Source organism: Salvelinus fontinalis, chromosome 1, assembly GCF_029448725.1.
Source record: "Salvelinus fontinalis isolate EN_2023a chromosome 1, ASM2944872v1, whole genome shotgun sequence".
Taxonomy (NCBI): Eukaryota; Metazoa; Chordata; class Actinopteri; order Salmoniformes; family Salmonidae; genus Salvelinus; species Salvelinus fontinalis.
The window spans coordinates 51836249-51859561 of NC_074665.1; the positions used below are offsets into that span (position 1 = coordinate 51836249).

Below are 23313 nucleotides of genomic sequence, written 5' to 3' on the forward strand. Positions count from 1 at the left end.
ATGACCTAGTTCACGATCCCTATGGCTTCCAGTACATGTGGCCAGTCTTTAGGCATTGTTTCAGGCTTTTACTCTGAAAAATGAGGGAGAAACACCACTTTCAATTGAAAGGACAGTGGAAATTTCCAGACATGAGTCCTGCGCGTGACCGGGACCGTGCCTTTCTTGTTTTTCCTTTTCTATTGACGAAGCTATTGTCTGGTTGAAATATGATCGATTATTTTTGACAAAAACAACCTGAGGATTGATTATAAACATGGTTTGACATGTTTCTACAAACTTTTATGTTACTTTAGATTTGTTGTCTATGTTGTGACCGCGCTTTGTTCCAATGGATTACTGAACAAAACGCACCAACAAAACGGAGGTTTTTGAATATAAAGAGGGACTTTATCGAACAAAATGAACATTTATTGTGTAACATGAAGTCTTGGGAGTGCTACCATATGAAGATAAAAGGTAAGTCATACATTTTATCACTATTTCTGACTTTTATTACTCCTCTTCTTGGCTGCTAACTGTTTGTAATGATTTGTCTGCTGGGCACTGTTCTCATATAAATCCCATGGTTTGCTTTCGCCGTAAAGCCTTTTTGAAATCTGACACAGCAGTTGGATTAACAAAAAGTTATCTTTAAACTGGTGTATAACATTTGTATATTTTATGCATGTTTATTATGAGAATTTCTGTTTTGTTGAGTTTCACGCTCTGCAATTTCACCGGATGTTGTTTGAGACAGTGGATTACTGAACAAAACGCTCTAACAAAAACTGAGGTTTTTGGATATAAAGAGGGACTTGATCGAACAAAACTAACATTTATTGGGTAACTGGGAGACTTGTGAGTGTAATCATATGAAGATCAAAGGTAAGTGATTAATTTTATCGCTATTTCTGACTTTTGTTACTCGTCTACTTGGCTGGTTACTGTTTGTAATGATTTGTCTGCTGGGCGCTGTTCTCAGATAATCGCATGGTTTGCTTTCGCCGTGAAGTCTTTTTGAAATCTGACACTGTATGTTTCATGAATTTTTATAATGAGTATATCTGTTTTTGAATTTGGTGCGCTGCAATTTCACTGGATGTTGGCCAGGTGGGACGGTAGCGTCCCACACCCCCTAGAGAGGTTAACTAGTAAATAATAGCCTACAGCAAATCCTTTCAAACTTGTTAACAATTTCTGCTAGTTCGTTTTTGCTACCATGTGGTTTTTAGCTTGCTTGCACCTGCTAACTGAGTACTGTTAATTCACCTGTTTCCATACATGTTTCATTTTAAAACATTTATCTCACAAAGGAGTTGTTTAAAACTTCTTAGGGATAGGGGGCAGTATTCGGAAGTTTGGATGAAGGAGGTGCCCAAAGTAAACTGCCTGTTACTCAGGCCCAGAAGCTAGGATATGCATGGTAGTATTGGATAGAAAACACTTTCTAAAACTGTTAAAATAATGTCTGAGTATAACAGAACTGATTTGGCAGGCAAAACCCCAAGGACAATCCAGCTTGGATATTTTCTTTTGGGAAGCCAAATTATTAGGACCCAGATTGCAGTTCCTATGGCTGCCACTAGATGTCAGTCTTCAGAAATTACTCAATGTTTTTTTTTATTTTTTTATGAAGAAGTAGTCGTATTCTTTCTAAGTGTCTCTCAGGTGGATTCTAGTCTTTTGGTGCACGTGAATGAGAGTGCGCTCCGTGTTGTTTTTCTCCGGTATTGGAAACAGTTTATTACATCTTAAAATGTATCGATTCTTTACATTTTAGGGTACCTGGGGTTGGATTAGAAACGTTGTTTGAAATGTTTGGACCAGGTGACTTATTAGATCCTCTGTAGGCATGTTGGGCGAGTTGGAACCGGTGTATTACTGAATCAAACGCGCCAAATAAAACAGGCATTCTTGGGATATAAAGAAGGACTTTATCGAACAAAAACGACCATTCATTGTGTAACTGAGACCTTTGGGATTGCAAAAAGATGAAGATCTTCAAAAGGTAAGCGATTTATTTCATTGCTATTTCTGACTTTTGTGATGCATCCGTTTGGTGGGAAAATGTTTTTCATGCTTTTGTATGAGGGGCGCTGTCCTCAGATAATCGCATGGTATGCTTTCGCCGTAAAACCTTTTTGAAATCTGACAAAGGGTCTGGATTAACAAGAAGTTCATCTTTAAACCGATGTATAACACTTGTATGTTTCATGAATGTTTATTATGACTATTTCTGTATTTTTGCAATTTCACCGGATGTTTGAGGTGGGTCGCTAGCGGAACGCCTGCACCAGAAAGGTTAATCTAACGGTTTAACTATTTATCTGTACATGGAATTGTATTTGGGTTTTTCCCCCAACTTTTTACAGGAAAATTCCACAGGCACTATCTGATGTGTGGAGACATTTCACTGCAGCTAATGTAGAAGGAAAAGCTGTGTATATTTGCAAATACTGTGCCAAATCATATGTGAAGAAGCAAAAAAGATGCAGAATCATCTGGCCAAGTGCATAAAGTTCCCTCTGAGCTCACAAGCAACCTCTGACAAAAGTCTCCCTACTTCTATTCGAGGTGAAAATTATGAATCAGACACCTTATCGATAGCAACAGCTGATGTTCCTCCTGGAATCAGAAGTTTTTTTTGATTCAATGGAGGAACGTAGTCAGAAAAATGCTGATGAATGCTCGAGCTGTGTATGCAACTAGTTCACCTCTGATCCTCACAGGCAATGAGTATTGGAAGAGATTTCTGAATGTTCTTCGCCCAGCATACACCCTTACAACCAGACATGCTTTATCTGCTCATTTGCTGGAGCAGAGTCCCATGGAGTTCAAGTGAAGGTCAAGCAAATCATAGAGAAAGCAGACTATTGCAATCCTCTCTGATGGGTGGTCGAATGTTCGTGGGCAAGGAATAACTAACTACATCATCTCAACCCCTCAACCACTATTCTACAAGAGCACAGACACAAGGGACAACAGACAACAGTCTCTACATTGCAGATGAGCTGAAGGAAGTCATTAATGACCTTGGACCACAGAAGGTAATGGCACTGGTGACAGACAATGTTGCGAACATGAAGGCTGCTTGGTCTAAAGTGGAGGAGTCCTACCCTCACATCACCCCATTGGCTGTGCTGCTCATGCATTGAATCTGCTCCTCAAGGACATCATGGCATTGAAAACACTCTACAAGAGAGCCAAGGAAATGGTTAGGTATGTTAAGGGTCATCAAGTTATTGCAGCAAAGTGAGAAGAATAAGAGCACCACATTGAAGCTGGTGTTGTCATCATGTTTGACAGTCACATCACAGTCTGCCGATATAGACAGCCCCATCAAAAGGATCCTCTTGGATGATGTATTTTGGGAGAGAGCGGTAAGTAGACTGAAACATTAAGCAGTAGCCATTGCACGGATTGAGGGAGACAATGACATCCTGTCTGATGTTCAGACTCTGCTTGCAGATGTAAGAGAAGAAATTCGTAGTGCCCTGCCCACTTCACTGTTGCTCCAAGCAGAGGAAACTGCAGTTCTGAAATACATCAAAAAACGTGAAGACTTCTGCCTGAAGCCCATACACGCCGCAGCGTACATGTTGGACCCCAAGTATTGGACCCCAAGTATCATCCAGGCCAAGGTGGCGAGGCACGGTAGTCATGACACCATAGGCCTTGTTGATCTCTGCACCAGACAGGATGGTAAGAGCATCCTGTCTGGTGCAGAGATCAACAAGGCCTATGGTGTCATGACTACCGTGCCTCGCCACCTTGGCCTGGATGAGGGCAAGGTTCTTGGCAGTCTGGCGAAGTACACTTCCAAGCAAGGGCTTTGGGATTGAGATGCAATATTGCAGTACTGCCAACATAACTTATCAGCCACCTGGTGGAAGGGACTTTGTGGATCTGAGGCTCTTTCCCGTTGCCTCCATCATCCTCCAAATCCCACCAACATCAGCCGCCTCGGAGAGCAACTGGTCCTTGTTTGGGAACACATACATCAAAGTACGCAACAGGCTGACCAATACAAGGTTTAAAAAATTTGAGTCATTTTGAGCCTGACAACAAGCTATCCTCAATGAGGTTGGAAAGTGAAGATGAGGCCTTACAGTCACAACAAGCAACAAGATGAGGCCTTAGAGGTGGACATTGAGGAGGTCCAGGGAGAAGACATGGAAGCCTGAGAGGAAGACAACCAAAGCTTTAGTTTCTAGACTATCATTTTACAGATGTATGTTGAAAACATTTTTTGGAGATGCGATGGATCTTTGGGGATCATTCAATATTCCCTTTATTTTGTTGTTCAGTGAAATCATCCCATGTGAAGAGTCAACTCATTTAATTAAATTTCAACTCGTTACTAAATTGTTTTTTGTATTTCTAAATTGGAAGGATTTAATCATTAGCAATTATGTCTACTTATGATAAGGTAAAAGGTTAATGTTTCTGTCTCCATATTATATGGTAAATATATCCAATGCAAAAAACATCTACATTTAAATGCTATATTAATTTGCATATATTTCTGTTAATTCCCATATATTCCCACAGAAAGTTTCCACCTCTGAATATTCCCAATGGACTATTTTGATATGATTGTGTGTGGGAAAAGTAGAGCAGCATTACAAAAAGTGACATCACCAAACAACCAACCGCACTTAGACCAGGCACATAGCATTTTAAACATTCAACCACCACTTGCCATCACTAGTCAATTTGGGAAATTCATCAAAATGAATTTGAATTGTAAACTAATCTCAAATCAGACAGAACAATGTATGGCCAGAAGCATCATAAGCCGCCATTACACTGTCCTTTCTCCTTGTGAAACTCACCCAGTAGCTGGACCCCTCGTGTCAGGCCGTAGACGTCTATGAGAGCCCAGAGTGGCTCGGAGGCATGGACCCCGCAGAAGAACAATATGGGGCTAGAGTCAATGATACGGTAGAAGACCCGGCCCTTCTTGTCCACCCAGAAGGAGATGATGTTGCCCTCGTTGGACAGCTCCTCGGGCAGGGCCTTGGCCCAGAATCCGTTCTGTGAGACAAGGTCTGGGCAGGCGTACTTAGGAAGGTTGCCTGGGTTGATGCGGGATGGGTCCTTGGAGGTGAAGCCCAGACGCAGGGCTCCGCTCCAGCAGCACTGCTTCTTAGTGATCTGGAGGAGAACAGGTAAAGGGGTTTGTACCATTTAAAGCATGATAAAGGGAATTAAGCTGGTGAATAACCTAAAGACCATTCCATTAGTCGTGTTTGTCTAAGATTTATCACTCCACATTCTGGTTGGCCATATGTTAAAACTTTGACAAACAAAATGGTAAACAACAACAAAAATAGACGTGTCTGTTTATCATCTGCTGACTGGCTATTCTTGTCTCACCTCTATTCTTGTCACACCTAATTTAAAACCTACATTTACACTGCTTTCACCGTGCAATATAACAGTACGGCTCACATGGCAATGCTTCCCATGCTCTTTCACTTTCGAGACATAGATGGACTTATAGGTGAAGTGGAAACGTTTGCTATGCTGCTTTGGCCCACACAGAATCAGGGGAATAATGAAGGCAAAATACATAGTGAGAGAGACAAACAAAAACATTAATGGAAAACAGTTAGACTAAAGAGATGAAAGAGTTTCTGCTGATAAACATGGTCCACCTCCCAGTCTGTCCATACCTTGAGGCGGACCTGCTCGAACAGAGCAATGGGCCGGTTGCTGAAGGTGATGGCGTTACAGAAGCTGGCCTGTCTCTTGACGGTCCTCTGGGCCATGTCCATGACGATCTGGGAGCCCTTGGCACTAGGGTGGAAGAGCAGGGGAAAGGAGGACCTGCTGCCCCCACACTGCTGGATAGGGAGACATCTCTTGGTGGGCTTATGATGGCAGCGGTGAGACGTGGTGGGGAAGGGGCCACCCAGAGAATCTGAAAAGCAGGAAGCATAGGGGGAGTTAAGTGATGTTCTTTGTAGATATAACTAAGAGAGCAGAAAAGTATTACTGAACAAAATATAGGAACCTAAATATTTCCAGCTGTTGTCTAGGGCATCCACTGTATAAATATGGACAACGTCAACATAGCAATGCATCAGCAGTACACAATCAAAACTTCCTTTCTTCAATTTTGTGATGATGACTGGGTGTATGTTCCTTTAGTAAGCATTTAACTCAAGCTCCATTTTCAGAAATCCTATCAAGGAGTGCAAACAAAATGAAATATAGTTATGTTAGTCATCCCAATTTTCTCATTAGATAAAAAAAATAAGGATAAGAGCTGCTTGGTAGGCAGAGAAAATTGTGCAGCTGCGAGAAACTCATACAAAATGAGGTCATTTCTGTAATAGGTCAAAATAATAATGTAATAGGTCAAAATATTAATAAAAAATAAAAATAAACTGGAATCTCAGTTATGAACAATACACACCAACGCCTATATTTTTTGCCATTCCACATCTTGCCAATTTGGCACTGGTTTGGTCATTAGTCTTGAATATATCTACATGAGAAAATAACCGATTTGAGAGCAGCAGTTAGCGCTGATGATAATACTCTGGCAAGAAGTCAACATTTGGAAAACAGGCAGATGTTCCCTTTCAGTCAGTCAACTTCGGTACAACACACTATGGGGAGTAGCACTCTCCCGACTTCGGTTTAAGGAACTACAATCACGCCTGACAATCCACGCCTTGCTGGAGCCCCGCCTTCCACAGGTGATAAATGTGAGGCACTGTTCTCCTACTAGTCCTCGGCACATGTTCTCTTCACAATCGTGTAGCATTCTTTAGGGGGCTTGGTGTTTCCGATAGCGACTTCCTCTACCGAGTGCCTGTACCTCAGCGAAGTCTGAGTTGCAAGACGCGGAGATGGATTGGGTCTTATGTCTCCAGGCTCCTGTGCGCTCTGTTGCCGGTAATAGGACGCTATTCAAAGGAGAGAGGGTGACAGGGTTCTGTGGGTATCTTCCCGCCGCCTGTGTCTGCCTCGGTTAAGCACCGCTTGCGTCTTCTCAGAAGGGTCCTGGTCCCATCTCAGTGATCCGGTCCTATGTAGACTTGAGACCAGGCTAGCTAACATGCCGTGCATAGCGTGCTAGCCAGGTAAGCTAAGTCGAGGAGGCGAGCTAGCTACTGCTGGCTATTCCAGTTCCTAAAGGTGAATTGCTTGGGTAGTTATTTTGTTTAGTATACGTATCTAGTGTTAAGTCGCTTGGTTATTCTAAACAGACCGTGCTGCGGTCAAAAGAGCCTAGCTAGCCTAGCTTAGATTAGAAGCCTCATCATGCATAACTTCCGGCTAATGAAGCTTAATATCTCCCCTCCAGCGTTATGGCAATCCCATTCATATTACAAATTCCTGAAGTTGGAGGAATGTGGGGCTTGCAGGAAACCTCCGATGAGGAAGCAGTCTCCGAGCACTTGGATTGGGTAACGCCAGGAGCGAGGGGCCTTAGCACGGGTCTGAGTGACCGGTGCATCCCTTCACAAAAACATTTGTGACACCAGTGCCCCCACGTTTGGTTACAGCCAAATGGGTGCTACGTCAGCCATTGCCAGAGCCACCTGTGTCCATTGGCTCCAGAGGAGCGCAGCGGTCTAAGGCACTGCATCTCAGTGCAAGAGGTGTCACTACAGTCGCTGGTTCAAATGCAGGCTGAATCACATCCAGCCGTGATTGGGAGTCCCATAGGGCGGCGCACAATTGGCCCAGCGTCGTCTGGGTTTGGCCGGGGTAGGCAGTCATTGTAAATAAGAAAATTGTTTGTAAGTGACTTGGCTAGTTAACAAAAAGGGTTTGGGCTTCATCCAGGCCTGACAGTCTCACAACTTAGTTTGGAAGCTTGTCCATGTTTAATGCCTCTGTTACCCCACATTCCATTGTGTTCACAGGGCTCAAGGGGTATATCAATCTCCCCATGATGGGAGTAATAACTTGGAAGTAGAGGTCAACCGATTAATCGCAATGGCCGATTTCAAGTTTTCATAATTTTCACAATAAATTTCACATGCTGTTGTGCAAATGGAATAGACAAAAGGTGGAAATTATAGGCAATTAGCAAGACACCCTCAATAAAGGAGTGATTCTGCAGGTGGTGACCACAGACCACTTCTCAGTTCCTATGCTTCCTGGCTGAGGTTTTTGTCACTTTTGAATGCTGGCGGTGCTCTCACTCTAGTGGTAGCATGAGACGGAGTCTACAACCCACACAAGTGGCTCAGGTAGTGCAGCTCATCCAGGACGGCACATCAATGCGAGCTGTGGCAAGAAGATTTGCTGTGTCGGTCAGCGTAGTGGCCAGAGCATGGAGGCGCTACCAGGAGACATGCCAGTACATCAAGAGACGTGGAGGAGGCCGTAGGAGGGCAACAACCCAGCAACAGGACCGCTATCTCCGCCTTTGTGCAAGGAGGAACACTGCCAGAGCCCTGCAAAATGACCTCCAGCAGGCCACAAATGTGTTCCTTTTGTCTATTCCATTTGCACAACAGCATGTGAAATGCATTGTCAATCAGTGTTGCTTCCTAAGTGGACAGTTTGATTTCACAGAAGTGTGATTGACTTGGAGTTACATTGTGTTGTTTAAGTGTTCCCTTTATTTTTTTGAGCAGTGTATTTTTAAACCTGCATATTTAGCTAAAAGAAATCCAGGTTAGCAGGCAATATTAACCAGGTGAAATTGTGTCACTTCTCTTGCGTTCATTGCACGCAGAGTCAGGGTATATGCAACAATTTGGGCCACCTGGCTCGTTACGAACTCATTTGCCAGAATTTTACGTGATTTTGACATAACATTGAAGGTTGTGCAATGTAACAGGAATATTTAGACTTATGGATGCCACCCTTAGATAAAATACGGAACGGTTCTGTATTTCACTGAAAGAATAAACATTTTGTTTTCGAGATGATAGTTTCCGGATTCAACCATATTAATGACCTAAGGCTCGTATTTCTGTGTGTTATTATGTTATAATTAAGTCTATGATTTGATAGAGCAGTCTGACTGAGCGATGGTAGGCACCAGCAGCAAGCTCGTAAGCATTCATTCAAACAGCACTTTTGTGCGTATGCCAGCAGCTCTTCGCAATGCTTCAAGCATTGCGCTGTTTATGACTTCAAGCCTATCAACTCCCGAGATTAGGCTGGTGTAACCGATGTGAAATGGCTAGCTAGTTAGCAGGGTGCGCGCTAATAGCGTTTCAAACGTCACTCGCTCTGAGACTTGGAGTAGTTGTTCCCCTTGCTCTGCATGGGTAACACTGCTTCGAGGGTGGCTGTTGTCGATGTGTTCCTCGTTCGAGCCCAGGTAGGAGCGAGAAGAGGGACGGAAGCTATACTGTTACACTGGCAATACTAAAGTGCCTATAAGAACATCCAATAGTCAAAGGTATATGAAATACAAAAATGGTAGAGAGAGAAATATTCCTATAATAACTACAACCTAAAACTTCTTACATGGGAATATTGAAGAATCATGTTAAAAGGAACCACCAGCTTTCCTATGTTCTCATGTTCAGAGCAAGGAACTTAAACGTTAGCTTTCTTACATGGCACATTTTGCACTTTTACTTTCTTCTCCCACACTTTGTTTTTGCATTATTTAAACCAAATTGAACATGTTTCATTATTTATTTGAGGCTAAATTGATTTTATTTATGTATTATATTAAGTTAAAATAAGTGTTCATTCAGTATTGTTGTAATTGTCATTATTACAAATAAATAAATGTAAAAAATATATTTTTCCTTCTCTTTTTCTTTAAAAAATAAAAAAAGTTGAGTAATCGGCATCGGCTTTTTTTGGTCCTCCAATAATCGGTATCGGCGTTGAAAAATCATAAATCGGTCGACCTCCAGTTGGAAGATTCGCTCTCTGTCTCCAAGAGGGAACTTCTTCCCATAGGTGGGTCATTACTGGCATTCATTGCTGATTCCTGCCTGTAACTCACTAGTCCCTATGAGGTGCTTAGTGATACAGGTTATGGGTTTCTATAGGCGATTGGTTTCATTCCTAGGAATAAGATTAAATTGCGATTCACTGGTCTGTTACCACAGAAGGGGGTCAGTTTTTCAGAGCTGTCCATCCCTTTTCCAGTTGGGTTAAAAGGTGCTGTGGCACTGGTACCTATGACTGATGGGTATGAAAACTGCTATAATTAAGGTTTTCCACTGGGTCCATTTTTAATGCGCTGGGTGGCAGCTGGTTATTGGGACGCATCTTACTGCCTAAACCGGGTGAGGCTCGTTGTGACAGAAGAACTCCCAAGAGGCACTGCCAATCAGAATTCATCACTGATTGCCGGAGCCCCGGACCCAGATAAGACCAGGCTTCAGGCAAACCTTGGTGCATAAACACAGTTGTGTCAACCCAATGTTCCAGTGTTTATGAGTGTCAGAAGCATTGTGTCTTCCACTAGTGGGATCAATGAACTGTCCCTTCTCCACATTGACACATGGTGCTAGAGAGTGATGTAAAGGGAAAAATAACCAAATCTCTCCCAGTCCACAATGTGGCACCCCTTCAGATGGCACCTGACTGCTCTAACCAAATGGCACACATGCGCAGTGTTGCTCTGGATCATGCGAACAGTGACGTCGGGGTACCGTCTGAAATTTGTTGCGCATCCCCCATGCTTCTGCGGCGTAATCACACCGACTGTTCAAGGCCTCTGTGCCCGTTTTGAGAGGGGGAATATCCTCCAGTCGCGGGCAATAAGAGTGGTTTCTATGTCAGATACAGGACGGCTGGCACAGCTGGTATTTCCTGGATCTGGAAAGGGGTCAGGACTTTACGCCCCGCTCAAGACTTATGTCCCCTAGTAAGCATCTCAGTCTATGAATTCAGAATGCTCACGAGCCACCGGCTATTACAGTCAACAGGCTGGTGGCAAGCAGTGTTACACACATACATGCTGGTGTCCCATACTCAGTCTCAAGGCTTCATAGGAAACTGAAAAAAAAAACTTTCTGACTCCATCTCAGAACATTCCGTTACTGGGTCTCGAGTTAGAAATGCGCGATTCACTATCCCCATAGGGGGTGTCCAGGTTCTGCCTCTGATTAACCCAATTTCATCAGTGTCACGCAGTGTGTTTTCACCAGTGCCTACGCCTGCCACGCATCTCACAGCCTAATCAGTCCTTTTGGGTGTCCCCGTCGAGCCTACAGAGCCTGGCCAAGGGTTGGGACCCCCAATTATTGTCAGGAGGCTCCCATGGTGTCAGTTGTACCCCGCAGGATGATCATGAAAGATGCATCCCCCAGCTAATCCAGCTCACGGCAGGCACTCTTACCAGCGTCTCTCCAGCTGGAGCAGGAGAAATTCACTAAGCAGAGCACCTTGTGTGTAATACCCAGACCACCACAATCTTGCAGGGTCAGGCCATGGGCCATTTCATTTAGTATTCGTTGGGGGGGGATGTTGTACCAAAGTTGTCTGACTGGAAGGTAACGTTATGACTATAACTACTGTTTGGCCCCTACCTGTTCCTGTGATCGGTGAAGAACAGTATTAAATTGAAGGAATTAATCCAAGCCTCATGCTTATAACCTGCGGAAGGTGGGGCTTCCAGCAAGGCGCAAATTTAATTGGCCTTGTAAGGCGTGATTGTAAATCCTTTACCAACAATGTTGCACCTTGTTTCCCTCTTTCAGTGAACAGTAAGTTATAGTCATGACGTTACGTTTTCATCATACAATAGTTGCAAGTGGGAGAAAATGAATGAGTCATTAATGAATGTGAAATGCATGATTCCAAAGGCCCTTGAGAAGGTAGGTAACAAGAAAAGGTAGCCAGGATATTAACATTGGTGATGAACCGTAAGACTGCTAAAATACTCGTCAGAGAGATGGTGAAAGCGACACAGTAGTTAGTGATGGTGAGGATGACTAGCAGTTAGCTTTATGTGTAACCCAACATCTCTGGATGTGCCTAATGTTTAATTGATTGCATGAAGGCTGCATGAATGACTGTCTTTATGAACATGTTGCAGGCAGTCATCAGGAAAAACAAAGTCAATGACTAAGAGAAAGAAAATAGGATTGCCAATCAATGTGCTATTCAAAGCTTGGGGCATGTTAGAGGAAGCAGCAAATATAAATCCCAAAAACATATTGTATACATTTCCCTGAACAAGCAGAAACATGAATGTGTATAACAGGGGTTGAAAAACTACTACAAAGCTACTGTGGGGCGTATCTGACTTGTAGTAAATTAAAGAATGCATCATGGGTAATAAACGGCTCGTACACATACATCCTTCAATACCGCTGTAACTGACTCCAAATCTACTTCTCACATCTGCCATTTTGTAAAATACTAAGCGTTAAATAAACAGTAAGGCTACTCCCCTTGGTTAACCTAATCCCCCCCCCCCCCCCCCCATCTCTCGTCAAATCATTACAACAATGCCAAGGACACCGAGTTATCATGGAGATATTTCTGGTGAGATCATCCCAAATTATGCATTTTTCAGACAAATGTGTGGGAATGAGGCATATGTACCTCATGTACTTTTTTGACTTTCATTTAGCTGATTGTCAAATTAACAAATCAGTCACAAATAGCAGTCCTTTACCAACCTACAGACATGATTAACTAGTAATTGTGAGGGAGCAGTTCAACACTAACCTGAAAAGCAAAATGTCTAAGGATCAACAAAGAGAGAATGTTTGCATGCCTAATAAAAGATACGTGTGTGTGAAGATGTGAGTGTGTGTCTGTGCACATGTAAATGTGTGTGTGTGTGTGTGTCCATAGCCTAATCTAGACACATGCCCTGAGGAACAGAAAGTTATTCTTGCTCCTCGGCTCATAACTTCTAGGGGTCAAGAGCTTTTCAGACTACCCAGGAAACAAATCAATTAGGCAGCACAGGCAGCCGGTGCCACATTAAATTGGGGAGGACGGGCTCAAAGTAATGGCTGGAACGGAATAAACTGAATGGTATCTTACACATCAAACATGGTTTCCATTCACACCATTTAAAACGGTATTATGAGCCTTCCTTCCCTCAGCAGCCTTCTGTGTTAATATTGGCAACAGAGCATCATGAGGCATTTAAGACTACAGGCTATTTGCAGCCGCTTCAATTTAAAGGCAGAAATATTGTGCGGTGGGTGAACACTCCCGTATCCAGATCCATGAATGTAAATATAGCATAATTTGAAGAGGACATCTTATCAGGAAATTAACCAAATGTAATTTTACAGAGTTTGTTTATTTGTGAAACTCTTTTAGGTTGTGGCTGCCAATAGAAATCTAATGAATTGTTTGGGCTGAACTGTCATAGGATCCTTATTTGTTAAAGTATACACTAATGCCTTGAGGTATTCAAATCAGGCTTGGGCGGTATACAGCTTGGCATACCTTCATACCAAGCTTGTGCCATACCAGGATATTTCGGTAATACTTGCACTGAACAAAAGGGGTGCCGTTTTCAAACTGTAATCCGAAGGTTAGCAATGCTAACAAGTACATGTAAAATCCCATAGAGAATGCTAACGAGCGCATTGCAAACATTTTGTACAGTTTCTGACCTAAACTATTCAAGTAACTCAAAAAATGCTACTCACAGTTTGCTGTACGCACAAAACAAATATTAGCCAGCAAGGCTCTTGATCCAGAAGGAGATTCTCTGCTGTTACCAAGCGAATGCTTGATTTTGGAAGAAGCTAACCACTTAGCTAGATAGTTACTCGATTAGCAAACCAAATGCACAGCTGCAGAGCATTTTAGACAGTTATCTAGTTGTGAATTACATACTGTAATTAGATCACCCTGGCACACGCTGCACTACAGTGAGTGACTCTCGTTGTGTGCTTGTAAACAAACTACCATACGCTTCATGATAATGTGAACGTATTGTACAAATTGACTGCAGGTATTTACTTAACATAGCGACAAATATTCAAATGTATAAAAACAAATTCAAAGAAATAGTTCATTGTATTGAAAAACCCTTCCGTGGCTTTTTCCACATACCTCGGTATACAGTATACTGCCCAAGCCTAATTCAAATGTCTATCCCTGGGCTACTTAACAATGTTGAATGGTTCTCTATATACAACATTGGTCTTAAATTAAGTCAGAACAAATCAATTAAACATATTGTATTCAATGTCAAATTAAGGGCTTTACATTCAGCTGGTGCTAAGGTGCCGCAAGTATCATTGTAAAAATTGGCTCACTGGCATTTCCCAGCCCTTATGCCAGGTTCGGCAATTAACCTGTCTATCATCAGCTCGCTTGTGCTGAGGTGGGAGGGGTAGCAATATCTGAGGTGTGTCCTTAAAAAGAAATGCGAGCGGTTTTAAGACCCACAAAAAGTAGGTCTTAATGGTAATGCAGTTGATAATAGCATAGATTTTGAGAGCGGAAGTGCCACGCACAATGCCCATGGAAGAAGAGATGTGCCTTTTTTGCCAGTGAATCTCATATTTAGAAACATAAAAACAAACAATTGGCATCTACCCCATTTCATTTAAAAAACAAGAATAGCCTCCCCTTAATGAAGACTGGTTAAACAGCATCACATAAGTGCATATTTTTTATCCTGAACATTAGCCAAAAGTAGCCTGAATAAAGGGGTTAGATTTGCTCCATCAAGAACTGACTGAATTCAATCGTGAGTTGGTTGTGGGGGGTGGTTTGATGTGGGTGTCTGTGTGTTCGCAGGTGGGAAGAGTTAGCCGAATTATTTCACCAATTAGCTTCAGCCAGCTGGTGTGCAACCATGGCTAAATTGGTTTGACTTTGGAAAGCCTATCTCAGGGGATAGTTAGGGACTGTCAATAAATGAAACAATATAAATTAGACAATATTTTCATGTTGCACAACTTTTGGATCTCATTAAATGCTTTCAATATTTGTACACTGAACAAAAACACAACAAGTGTTTGTCCCATTTTTCATGAGTTGAAATAAAAGATTGCAGACATTTTCCATATGCACAAAAAGCTTTTTTCTCAAATGTTGTACACATTTGTTTACATATCTGGTAGTGAGCATTTCTCCTTTGCCAAGATAATCCATCCACCTGACAGGTGTGGCAAATCAAGAAGCTAATTAAACAGCATGATTATTACACAGGTGCACCTTGAGCTGGAGACAATAAAAGGTCACTCTAAAATGTACAGTTTTGTCACAACACAATGTCACAGATGTCTCAAGTTGAGGGAGTGTGAAAATGGCATGCTGACTGCAGGAATGTCCACCAGAGCTGTTCCAGAGACCTTAGTGAATTTCTCTACTAAAAGCCAACTCCAATGTCCTTTTAGAGAATTCGGCAGTACGTCCAACTGGCCTCACAACCACGCCAGCCCAGGACCTCCACATCAGGCATCTTCACCTGCGGGATCTTCTGAGAACATCCAGCTGTCCAGGATGAAACCGAGGAGTATTTCTAACTGTAACAATGCCCTTTTGTGGGGAAACAAAATATTCTGATTGGCTGGTCCTGGCTGCCCAGTGGGTGTGCCTATGCCCTTCAAGGCCTACCCATGACTGCACCCCTGCCCAGTCATGTGAAATCCATAGATTAGGGCCTAAATGAATTTATTTCAATTGATTTACTGTAACTCAGTAAAATTGTTGTGAGATATATACACACACAATTTATAGTTGGTTTGAAGTCACTGTGTAAATTTACCGATGGTCCCTAACTAGCCCCATAGGGATATTCCAAGTTAACCCAAATGTACCAAAGGCAATATGATCAGGTCACGTGCAGCTGCACTCCGAATGTATTATTCATTGTGTGCTGCCAGCTGTACGCAACAAAAAAAAGCCCTTCATTTACGTTGTGATGCGGTCACAAACAAGTCTAAAAACGACCAAATTATCCTATTTACACTTTGCAGTAAATTTGTCGGTAGAATAAATGTTTCTGACTCATATCTATGCCACATTGGAAAACAGCCTAATGGATAGTTGGTTTTAAGGGGCAGTTGCTGTATAATTACAACTTGTCAACCAAAGATAATGTAGCGATAAGAGAATGTACATTTGTCATGCAGTACACTTATCCAGAGCGATTTACATTTAGTGCATTCATTTTAAGATAGTTAGGGACAACCACATTTCAGTCATAGTAAGTACATTTTCTTCTCTTAGTATGTAGCTATCTGTCAGAGCTAGTAGGCCTAAGGGGGAAACAAAGTCAAGTGTTATTCACGAAAGTATAAATACCATCAGCCAAATTGCAAATACGAATGTCATTCTTGATCTAGACTACATTCACGTTTCTGCGCTAACAAAATATTGTATTGCTATAAGTGTGTGATAACGTTTGCATGCATTTTACATACAATTTACACATGAAGTCATAGCTTGAGTATTCATAACACTTCCACTCATTTTCTTGCAGACTTTCTTTCCAAATGTGTGCATTACTGACCCTTAACTCTCAATATATAATCATCCTCGATTTGCCATTTCTGCTACAAGGTTTTCGTTGTAGCCTCTGACATCAGCAACGATTTAATTATTACTAAATATTTGCAATCTATAGTAGAATATACCTCCCCCTCAAATATAAAATATCCTTACCGTACAAGGTATTTCTTGTTATCTGACCTCCCATGTTTAAATACAAGGCAAGTTCCTCTTCTCTGGGTTTGTTAGACCAAAAATTCAGAGACATGCGCTCCTTGGCTGTCAACATAACATAATCAGATAATTCACGATTTCGTTCTCTCCCGTTCACAGAAGTCCTAACACTTAACCCTCCGTGAGAGTAGTGGCTGTCCAAGCCGATTCACATCGGACCGACACAGATCGGATACAATAGCAGCACCACACCGCAGCGTAAAATCACATAAGGTGAAGCTTCAATAATTACCATCAACGCTATCGATATCACCAACGAAGGAGAATTCCAACTCCTTTTGAGGTCCGCGAAAAAATGACCGTATAAACAAACCTAGCCCGCCCCAAAACAAGTTGTTATGCATTGAGAGGAAGGAAACAGGCTATAGGAAATATGGATGACCTACACAGCTTTGAAAAATGCATGGAAACTCCGCCAAGTTACTTTTATCTCCCGCGCAAGTAGCCCAAACTGCCGCAAGATGGCCCTATTATTATTTTGTCATCTTACGTCTGAGTAATGTGCACAGCCAGCAATACACTCCTGTCCCCCAGTGACCGGCGTCGTAAATCATACCCACTGCGCAAAAACAGGTTGAGTTGTTTCTACGTCATTTCAACCAAAATAATCAAATCAAATTTAATTTAATTAGTCACACGCGCCGAATATAACAGGTGTAGTAGACCTTACAATGAAATGCTTAATTACGAGCCCCTCACCAACTTTGCAGTTTCAAAAAATACGGATAAGAATAAGAGATACAAGTAACAAGTAATTAAAGAGCAGCAGTAAAAAAATATATATATACAGGTGGATGCCGGTACAGGTAATCAAGTTGATGACGTTAAATCACCGTGGAATACTGATTGGATTTGCAAAAAGTAATCAACACAATGGAATTTCGTATTATTTTCACCTAAATCCGATGACATGGTGATTTGTTTTTTATTTCACCTTGAATTCACGTTATTTGACAACTCAACCAAATTTAAATCTAAACATTGAACTGATGTATGTGCCCAGTGTGTCTTCCCTTCAGGCTGCTAAGGCGTCAGTTTCCTCCTTAACTCAATTTAATGGCTGCTCTGTGGAAACAACTGCCAAAATATTAATATGTGTTAATAAAATACAATTTTCCACCACCATTTTCGGATTTTCAGACAACTTCCGGATGGTGCGTGACTGTTGCTTACCCCTGGCTGAACAACATCAGGAAGTAGCATTAGCCACCCTAGCATGGTGGTGGAAATTGTGTTTTATTTAGACAGTACACATATTTTGACAGTTTTCTTTCCACCAACGAGCCATTCAACCGAGTTAAGGAGGAAACTGATGCATTTGCAGCCTGAATGGAGGATGTTTCATGTAAGAACCAGTCCAAGGGGTACACGAGTTTATTCCCGGCTGTGCACATTAAAGTCGGACGTAAGACGAAGTAAAAGGAATAATACCGCCATCTTGCGAATGGTTGGGCTACTGCACAAGTTGAATGGATAAAACCAGCCACAATGCATGTCAATTGTATGCCTCGTGTAGCTTACATTTTTAGGTTGATATTAATGAAGACATTAATTAACAAATCAATGTGTCTATGAACAGTGTAAATATAAACCTGCATCAGGTGTTAATAGGGCTGACCCCATTTAGTCGACTGGTTGATTGATAGGCTGTTGGTCGACCAAGATTGTTTTAGTGGAGCAGTGGCAAATATATAAAACAAATGTATGGCACACGAGACACCTGTCTGATTCACGCCTGTCTCAGTGGACTAATTAATTGTGGAGGCCGCGGGGATGGCACACCAGTATCACATTTACTGTTCATTCCCATAATTTATAATCTACAATGTTTTGTTTTTTTACGGTCATTTCTGTTATTGCATTCAATATATGTATTATTATTACAGTCTTAACCGTTGTCATTGTAGGAATGGACACGTTGTTTGCAGAGCGCACAACCTACGCTACACTTGTGAGCTTTTTTTTGTCCATTCCATTTACGAGTTGTCAATTTATTAATTGTCTTTTGTTTGGAGCGCTCCTGTCAATCTTGAGTAAAGACAAGCATCTGATTACGCATAAAAGTAGTCCTAGGCTACCTGGCCTGCTTGCAAATGTAGGCCTGTAAATGTCTTGCAAATATAGGCCTGTAAATGGGCCCATTTGGGGAGCTGATACTATTTCTGATTGTCTTAAATCACTTTCACTCCTCAAAGTAATCGTTCTTCGCCTCAAACAGTGAGTACAAAATCTGTTTTTACATCTATTGAGAAAGGCAATATTGAGGAACTATTGTCAATTTGAAAACTATTTCCAGCTCTTTCACTTTCAATAACCACTCAACATGAAAGGGGAAAAAATGTCATGCTCTGAGCCGGTGAAAACGTCATAAATGAAGCCTAACTGACTACTTCTTATCTCTTGGGCAAATAGTCTAGAGCTAGACGTCTGTCTGTCCGTCCGGAGCTCACTGATGTGGGAAACTCTGAGGGCCCAGAATATTTTATACAATGTTGCAAGATTGCTAGCATAATCGAGCTGGACCAAGTTAATAGTGCGTAGCCAATGTGATTTATAGGATATTTATTATCAGTATATGTTCTACCAGGAGGCTGCAATCTTTTTATTTGTTGGTTTATGTAGGCTATCTTTTCATATTGGCAATGGCAATATAAGTTACTTTTAGATTTGTATAATTTTCATTTAGATATAATTTTGATTAACCACATGGTATTGATTTTGAGATATGAAGACTTTATTATAAATGAAACTGTTCCATGAAAATGTGCTAATGAAAATCAAAACTGGCACGCAGATCAGTAGAAATTGTATGATATTTTGGCACTTTAAATGGAAAAGGTTGCCTATCGCTGGTGTAGCCTATTACCTGCAACTGTAGGAGCATAATGGCAGAATCTGCGAAGACCAGCGGGCAGTTGGAGGGTCGGGAACAGTTTTTTTTTTTCTGGTTAGGCTATACTGATCTCTGGCTCCATCTAATAATTAGTGTGGCTTAATTTTTAATCGCAGTGCTGAAAGCATCAAACAAGCTCAGTAGCCTACATATAGTTTATTTTATTCAATCATAGGGTGTGTCTATATATGGAAAAAGGCCTCCGCACAAGCTCTGATATTGGTTGCACTTTCACTGTGTCAGGTATATACCTTGCTAAGCTATATGTAGCCTAGTAGAAATGGTCCAGACTGACCAAATGTTACTAAAAATGGTGCACAACTTTGGGATTTGTTATGCTCATGTTAGCCCATTTTTAACACTGATGCATTTTGACAGGTTTGACTGTATAGCAACTACGATGCCCATAGACAGCTAGCTGCGGGCTGGAACTGAATAAAATTATTGAAGATACCAAGACAGCAGAGCTGTGTTGTGAACACCAGTAATCAAGTCAGGTAGGCTGCACACACATGCTTTTGTAGACTTGTATCATTAAATGTAGGAGTGATGAGCCCTGGTTACCATTTTTCCCAAAGAAAATGGGAGTGATTTGTTGGTTTTTTGACAAAGAAAATCAGCCACTTGTTACAGTGTAGGTCTGCTCTGCAGTGTCTGGGTCCAACCATGCCAAGTTGACATCATCACAGCCCCGGCTCTCAATGGGCACTTCTCAGAATTTTCTTTGTCACCTCAGCCATTACATAATGCATGTAACAAGCCAGCCTTCAGATACTGTATGTAGCTTGGCTAGCAGCAGCGGTGGTATTAATACACTGGTTGAAGACATACTGGTTAATTAGACATGTGTTTGACTGACAGGTGAGTTTGTCAGAAACAGCATATCTTTAGCCACCTTTGCCTGCCCAGTTGTTGTCAGCTGTTGTTGTCAATAGTCATCCAAAGCACAATGACAGAATGGAAATCAGAGAAAAATGTATCCATTCTTTACTTGACAATATGTTCGCTTGACTTCTGATGATGGATTGTGCGGTTTATTTATAAGAAAGTTCACAAAACACTCTTGACTCAGGAAATGAAATAAAAAGAGAATAACAGTGCACTTGGAGGATGTTTTCATGTGGGATGGAGACCCCTGTGGCGATGACATTTATTGTTAACATCACTTGACTTTGAAAATATGATTGGGCATTTTCTGATCATAGGATGAGCATTGTAAACATGTTGGACAACATGGCCTGGAGTGGAATAAATATCTCTGCACTGCATGCCATTTAGGCACGCTTTTGAAATGAGCTGAATCAGTCAACAAAAAGTATGGATTTCAAAAACAACCTTGAAGATAATTAAATAGATACCCTTAAAACTAGCATGGAAAATTACCTATAACATTACCAGTGGTGTAGTGGTGCCTGAAGAAGTGGGTATACTCTTTTGCCATACATTTCCAATTCTATGACGAACAGCAGTGTGTAGGAAGGAGATTCCTATGTGTGCAGGAGGACATGAGACAAATGAATGTGTAGTATCGGTGGAAAAGGTTTTGTGTGTTAATTCATGGTGCGGGAGATCAGAATTGTCCAGTGAGAAAAAGGCAGGTTGAGGTTGGCCAGGATGTAAGTAGTACAGAAGGTGTTGTATGCTGAGGCAGTGAAGAGCGCATCAGAGGAAGATGGGTCCAGGGCAAGGGATCCTAAGAGAATCCCTGTGAGTAGGTCGAGGCCAATAGAGAGTGATAGGAGCAATGTGCGTTATTTGCGTTCATAGCCATAGAAATCAACTGTACCGCAGAAATTGAACGTAAATCACAGAAAATAGATGTTATGGTGGCAGCTGCAAAGAAATACTTGGCTGTATGAAATTTTACTGCAGAAGAGTTACAATGTGTGTTGAGCGACAGTGTCTGTCCTCCCAGGCTGCTGGGCTGACGTAGGATCAGATGGGGCCAAAGTAGTTGAACAGTGGTGAGCTTTTAATGGGTGTAGGGTTAGTTGTTAGGGCATTTTTTCATCTCTTTTCCCCTTTTTCCCTCCCATTTTTGTTACAAAGTGTAATGAATTCACACTCCAGAACCGTAGGCTGACACACAGTACACACAGTAGGTGGTGGCATGCACCTCTAACGTATGTTTGCGGACTGCCATAATACTATAGCAGAAGAAGAAGAATCCTCTTCATCTACCAGAAGAGGGTTTGGCCTATCATTAGCATCACTATATTTTTTCTGTTCCTTAATTGTTTGAAACCTGAACTTCATATCATGAGGCTTGTTTTACCTTGGTTCAAAGTAGCCTATAGCCAAAATCCCACCGTAGAAACATGGAGGCAATTATTTTATAAAGACTTTTTCATATGAGCTCTCCTGTTCTATTTGTTTTCAAATAAACGTTAATTTTCTAGCAGTCAAATGCATTATCCTAGTCATATTAGCAACCCATGATAGTTGTTGCTTCTTTAGAACTCCCCTATTTCTAAATTTCTAACGGATATTTCCATCTCTGTCCATGTGCAGTGTGCATTTTATGTGTTTTCCTGCAAATTAGATTTGAAAGTACTGGCCACTTTAATAAATGGAACACTAGTCACTTTAATAATGTTTACATATCTTGCTTTACTCATCTTATACAGTGGTTCTTCCTGTAAAAGTTGTCATACTGCAGCTCACCTTGTGGGCTGCCGCAAAATTGTATGGCACATTATTTAATTGTCAGCCATCGTTGCCATTAATGCTAGTTAGTGCTAGTTTGACCACCAGAGGGCACTTTGAGAAGCATTTGACTGTATTCAATATTGGTTATACTAGAGAATTTAAAACCTTTTTTGTGAGAACATAGTATATGGGATTGATTTTAAATTTAGCTTAATTAATTTGATTAATATTATGGTGTTTCTATTCCAAGAAAAACGAAAAAGGAAACCCTTAGCATTTCCATTAGGAAAATATGGCGCTGTACAATGTGACCGTTTCCACACCCTAATTGTAGGCTGACCAATACCCAAACGGAGATTCGGTGGGGAAAAAATCTGATTTATCAAGACCAGTCCCCATGCTTGTCTCAGAGCAGCGCGAAACGGTGATGAAATAGTTGACCACACCGGGTAGGCTATTGCTTCAAATCCTATAATAACAATTGGATGACGGCCGGCCAGAACATAATAAGTATATAATATTAGCACAATTAATTGGCCCACACTACAAATTTAACATGTTTAACACACATGATTAGTACATAATAAATTCAGTGACAAGATCATTTTGATCTGATTACACTCATAAAATCACTGTCTCTATTAAATTATTATTTTAGTTTATTTCTCTGTGCGTTGATTGGTGGGGAAAACCAGGTCTAGTACGTAGCCCACTGTAGGCTACACTACTTTTTTAACGTCAACATTTGTTCAGAACAATTTGCTTGATAGCAAGATAAAATGTTGCTCTCAAAAAATATCAAGAATAAAGGTGGATAATGAAAATCTAAGTGTCAGAAGAATGTACAAAGAGATATGCGTTCATCTCTCCATCTTTTCCCAATGCCAAGCCAGTGTCTTATTTGCAATGAAAATATCGCTGTTTGCAAATAATTCAATCTGACTAATTCTGAATCTAAGCATAGAACTTCAGTGGCCTTCCCGCCCCATATAGAGGCCCTACACAGAAACATTGAATCGTTAACTGCAAGCTGCACACTGTTCGATTTGGACTTGTCATCTGGAAGGCTACTGCACTTCAGCACACTGAAGAAACAACAGGCAGAGGGACCAGGCCACAGCATTGTCACAGATGATGGAAGATTTCATCAAGCAGCTGAGGGACAATTTATCCACCAGATTTGAAGA

The 23313-nt window shown here is 41.4% G+C and overlaps 1 protein-coding gene across 1 annotated transcript in view; it reads right to left on the minus strand.

Moving 5' to 3' along the window:
- The window catches only part of LOC129857418 (E3 ubiquitin-protein ligase NEURL1-like), a 75640-nt gene extending 58468 nt beyond the window's left edge, over window positions 1–17172 (minus strand). Inside the window, exons 1-3 of the mRNA XM_055925652.1 lie at window positions 16525–17172; window positions 5661–5908; window positions 4818–5139 (exon numbers count right to left, since the gene is read on the minus strand). Of these exons, the coding sequence (XP_055781627.1) occupies window positions 4818–5139; window positions 5661–5908; window positions 16525–16639 (685 nt within the window). The 5' untranslated portion in view covers window positions 16640–17172. The remainder of the gene's footprint in view (window positions 1–4817; window positions 5140–5660; window positions 5909–16524) is intronic.
- Window positions 17173–23313: the final 6141 nt, after the last annotated feature.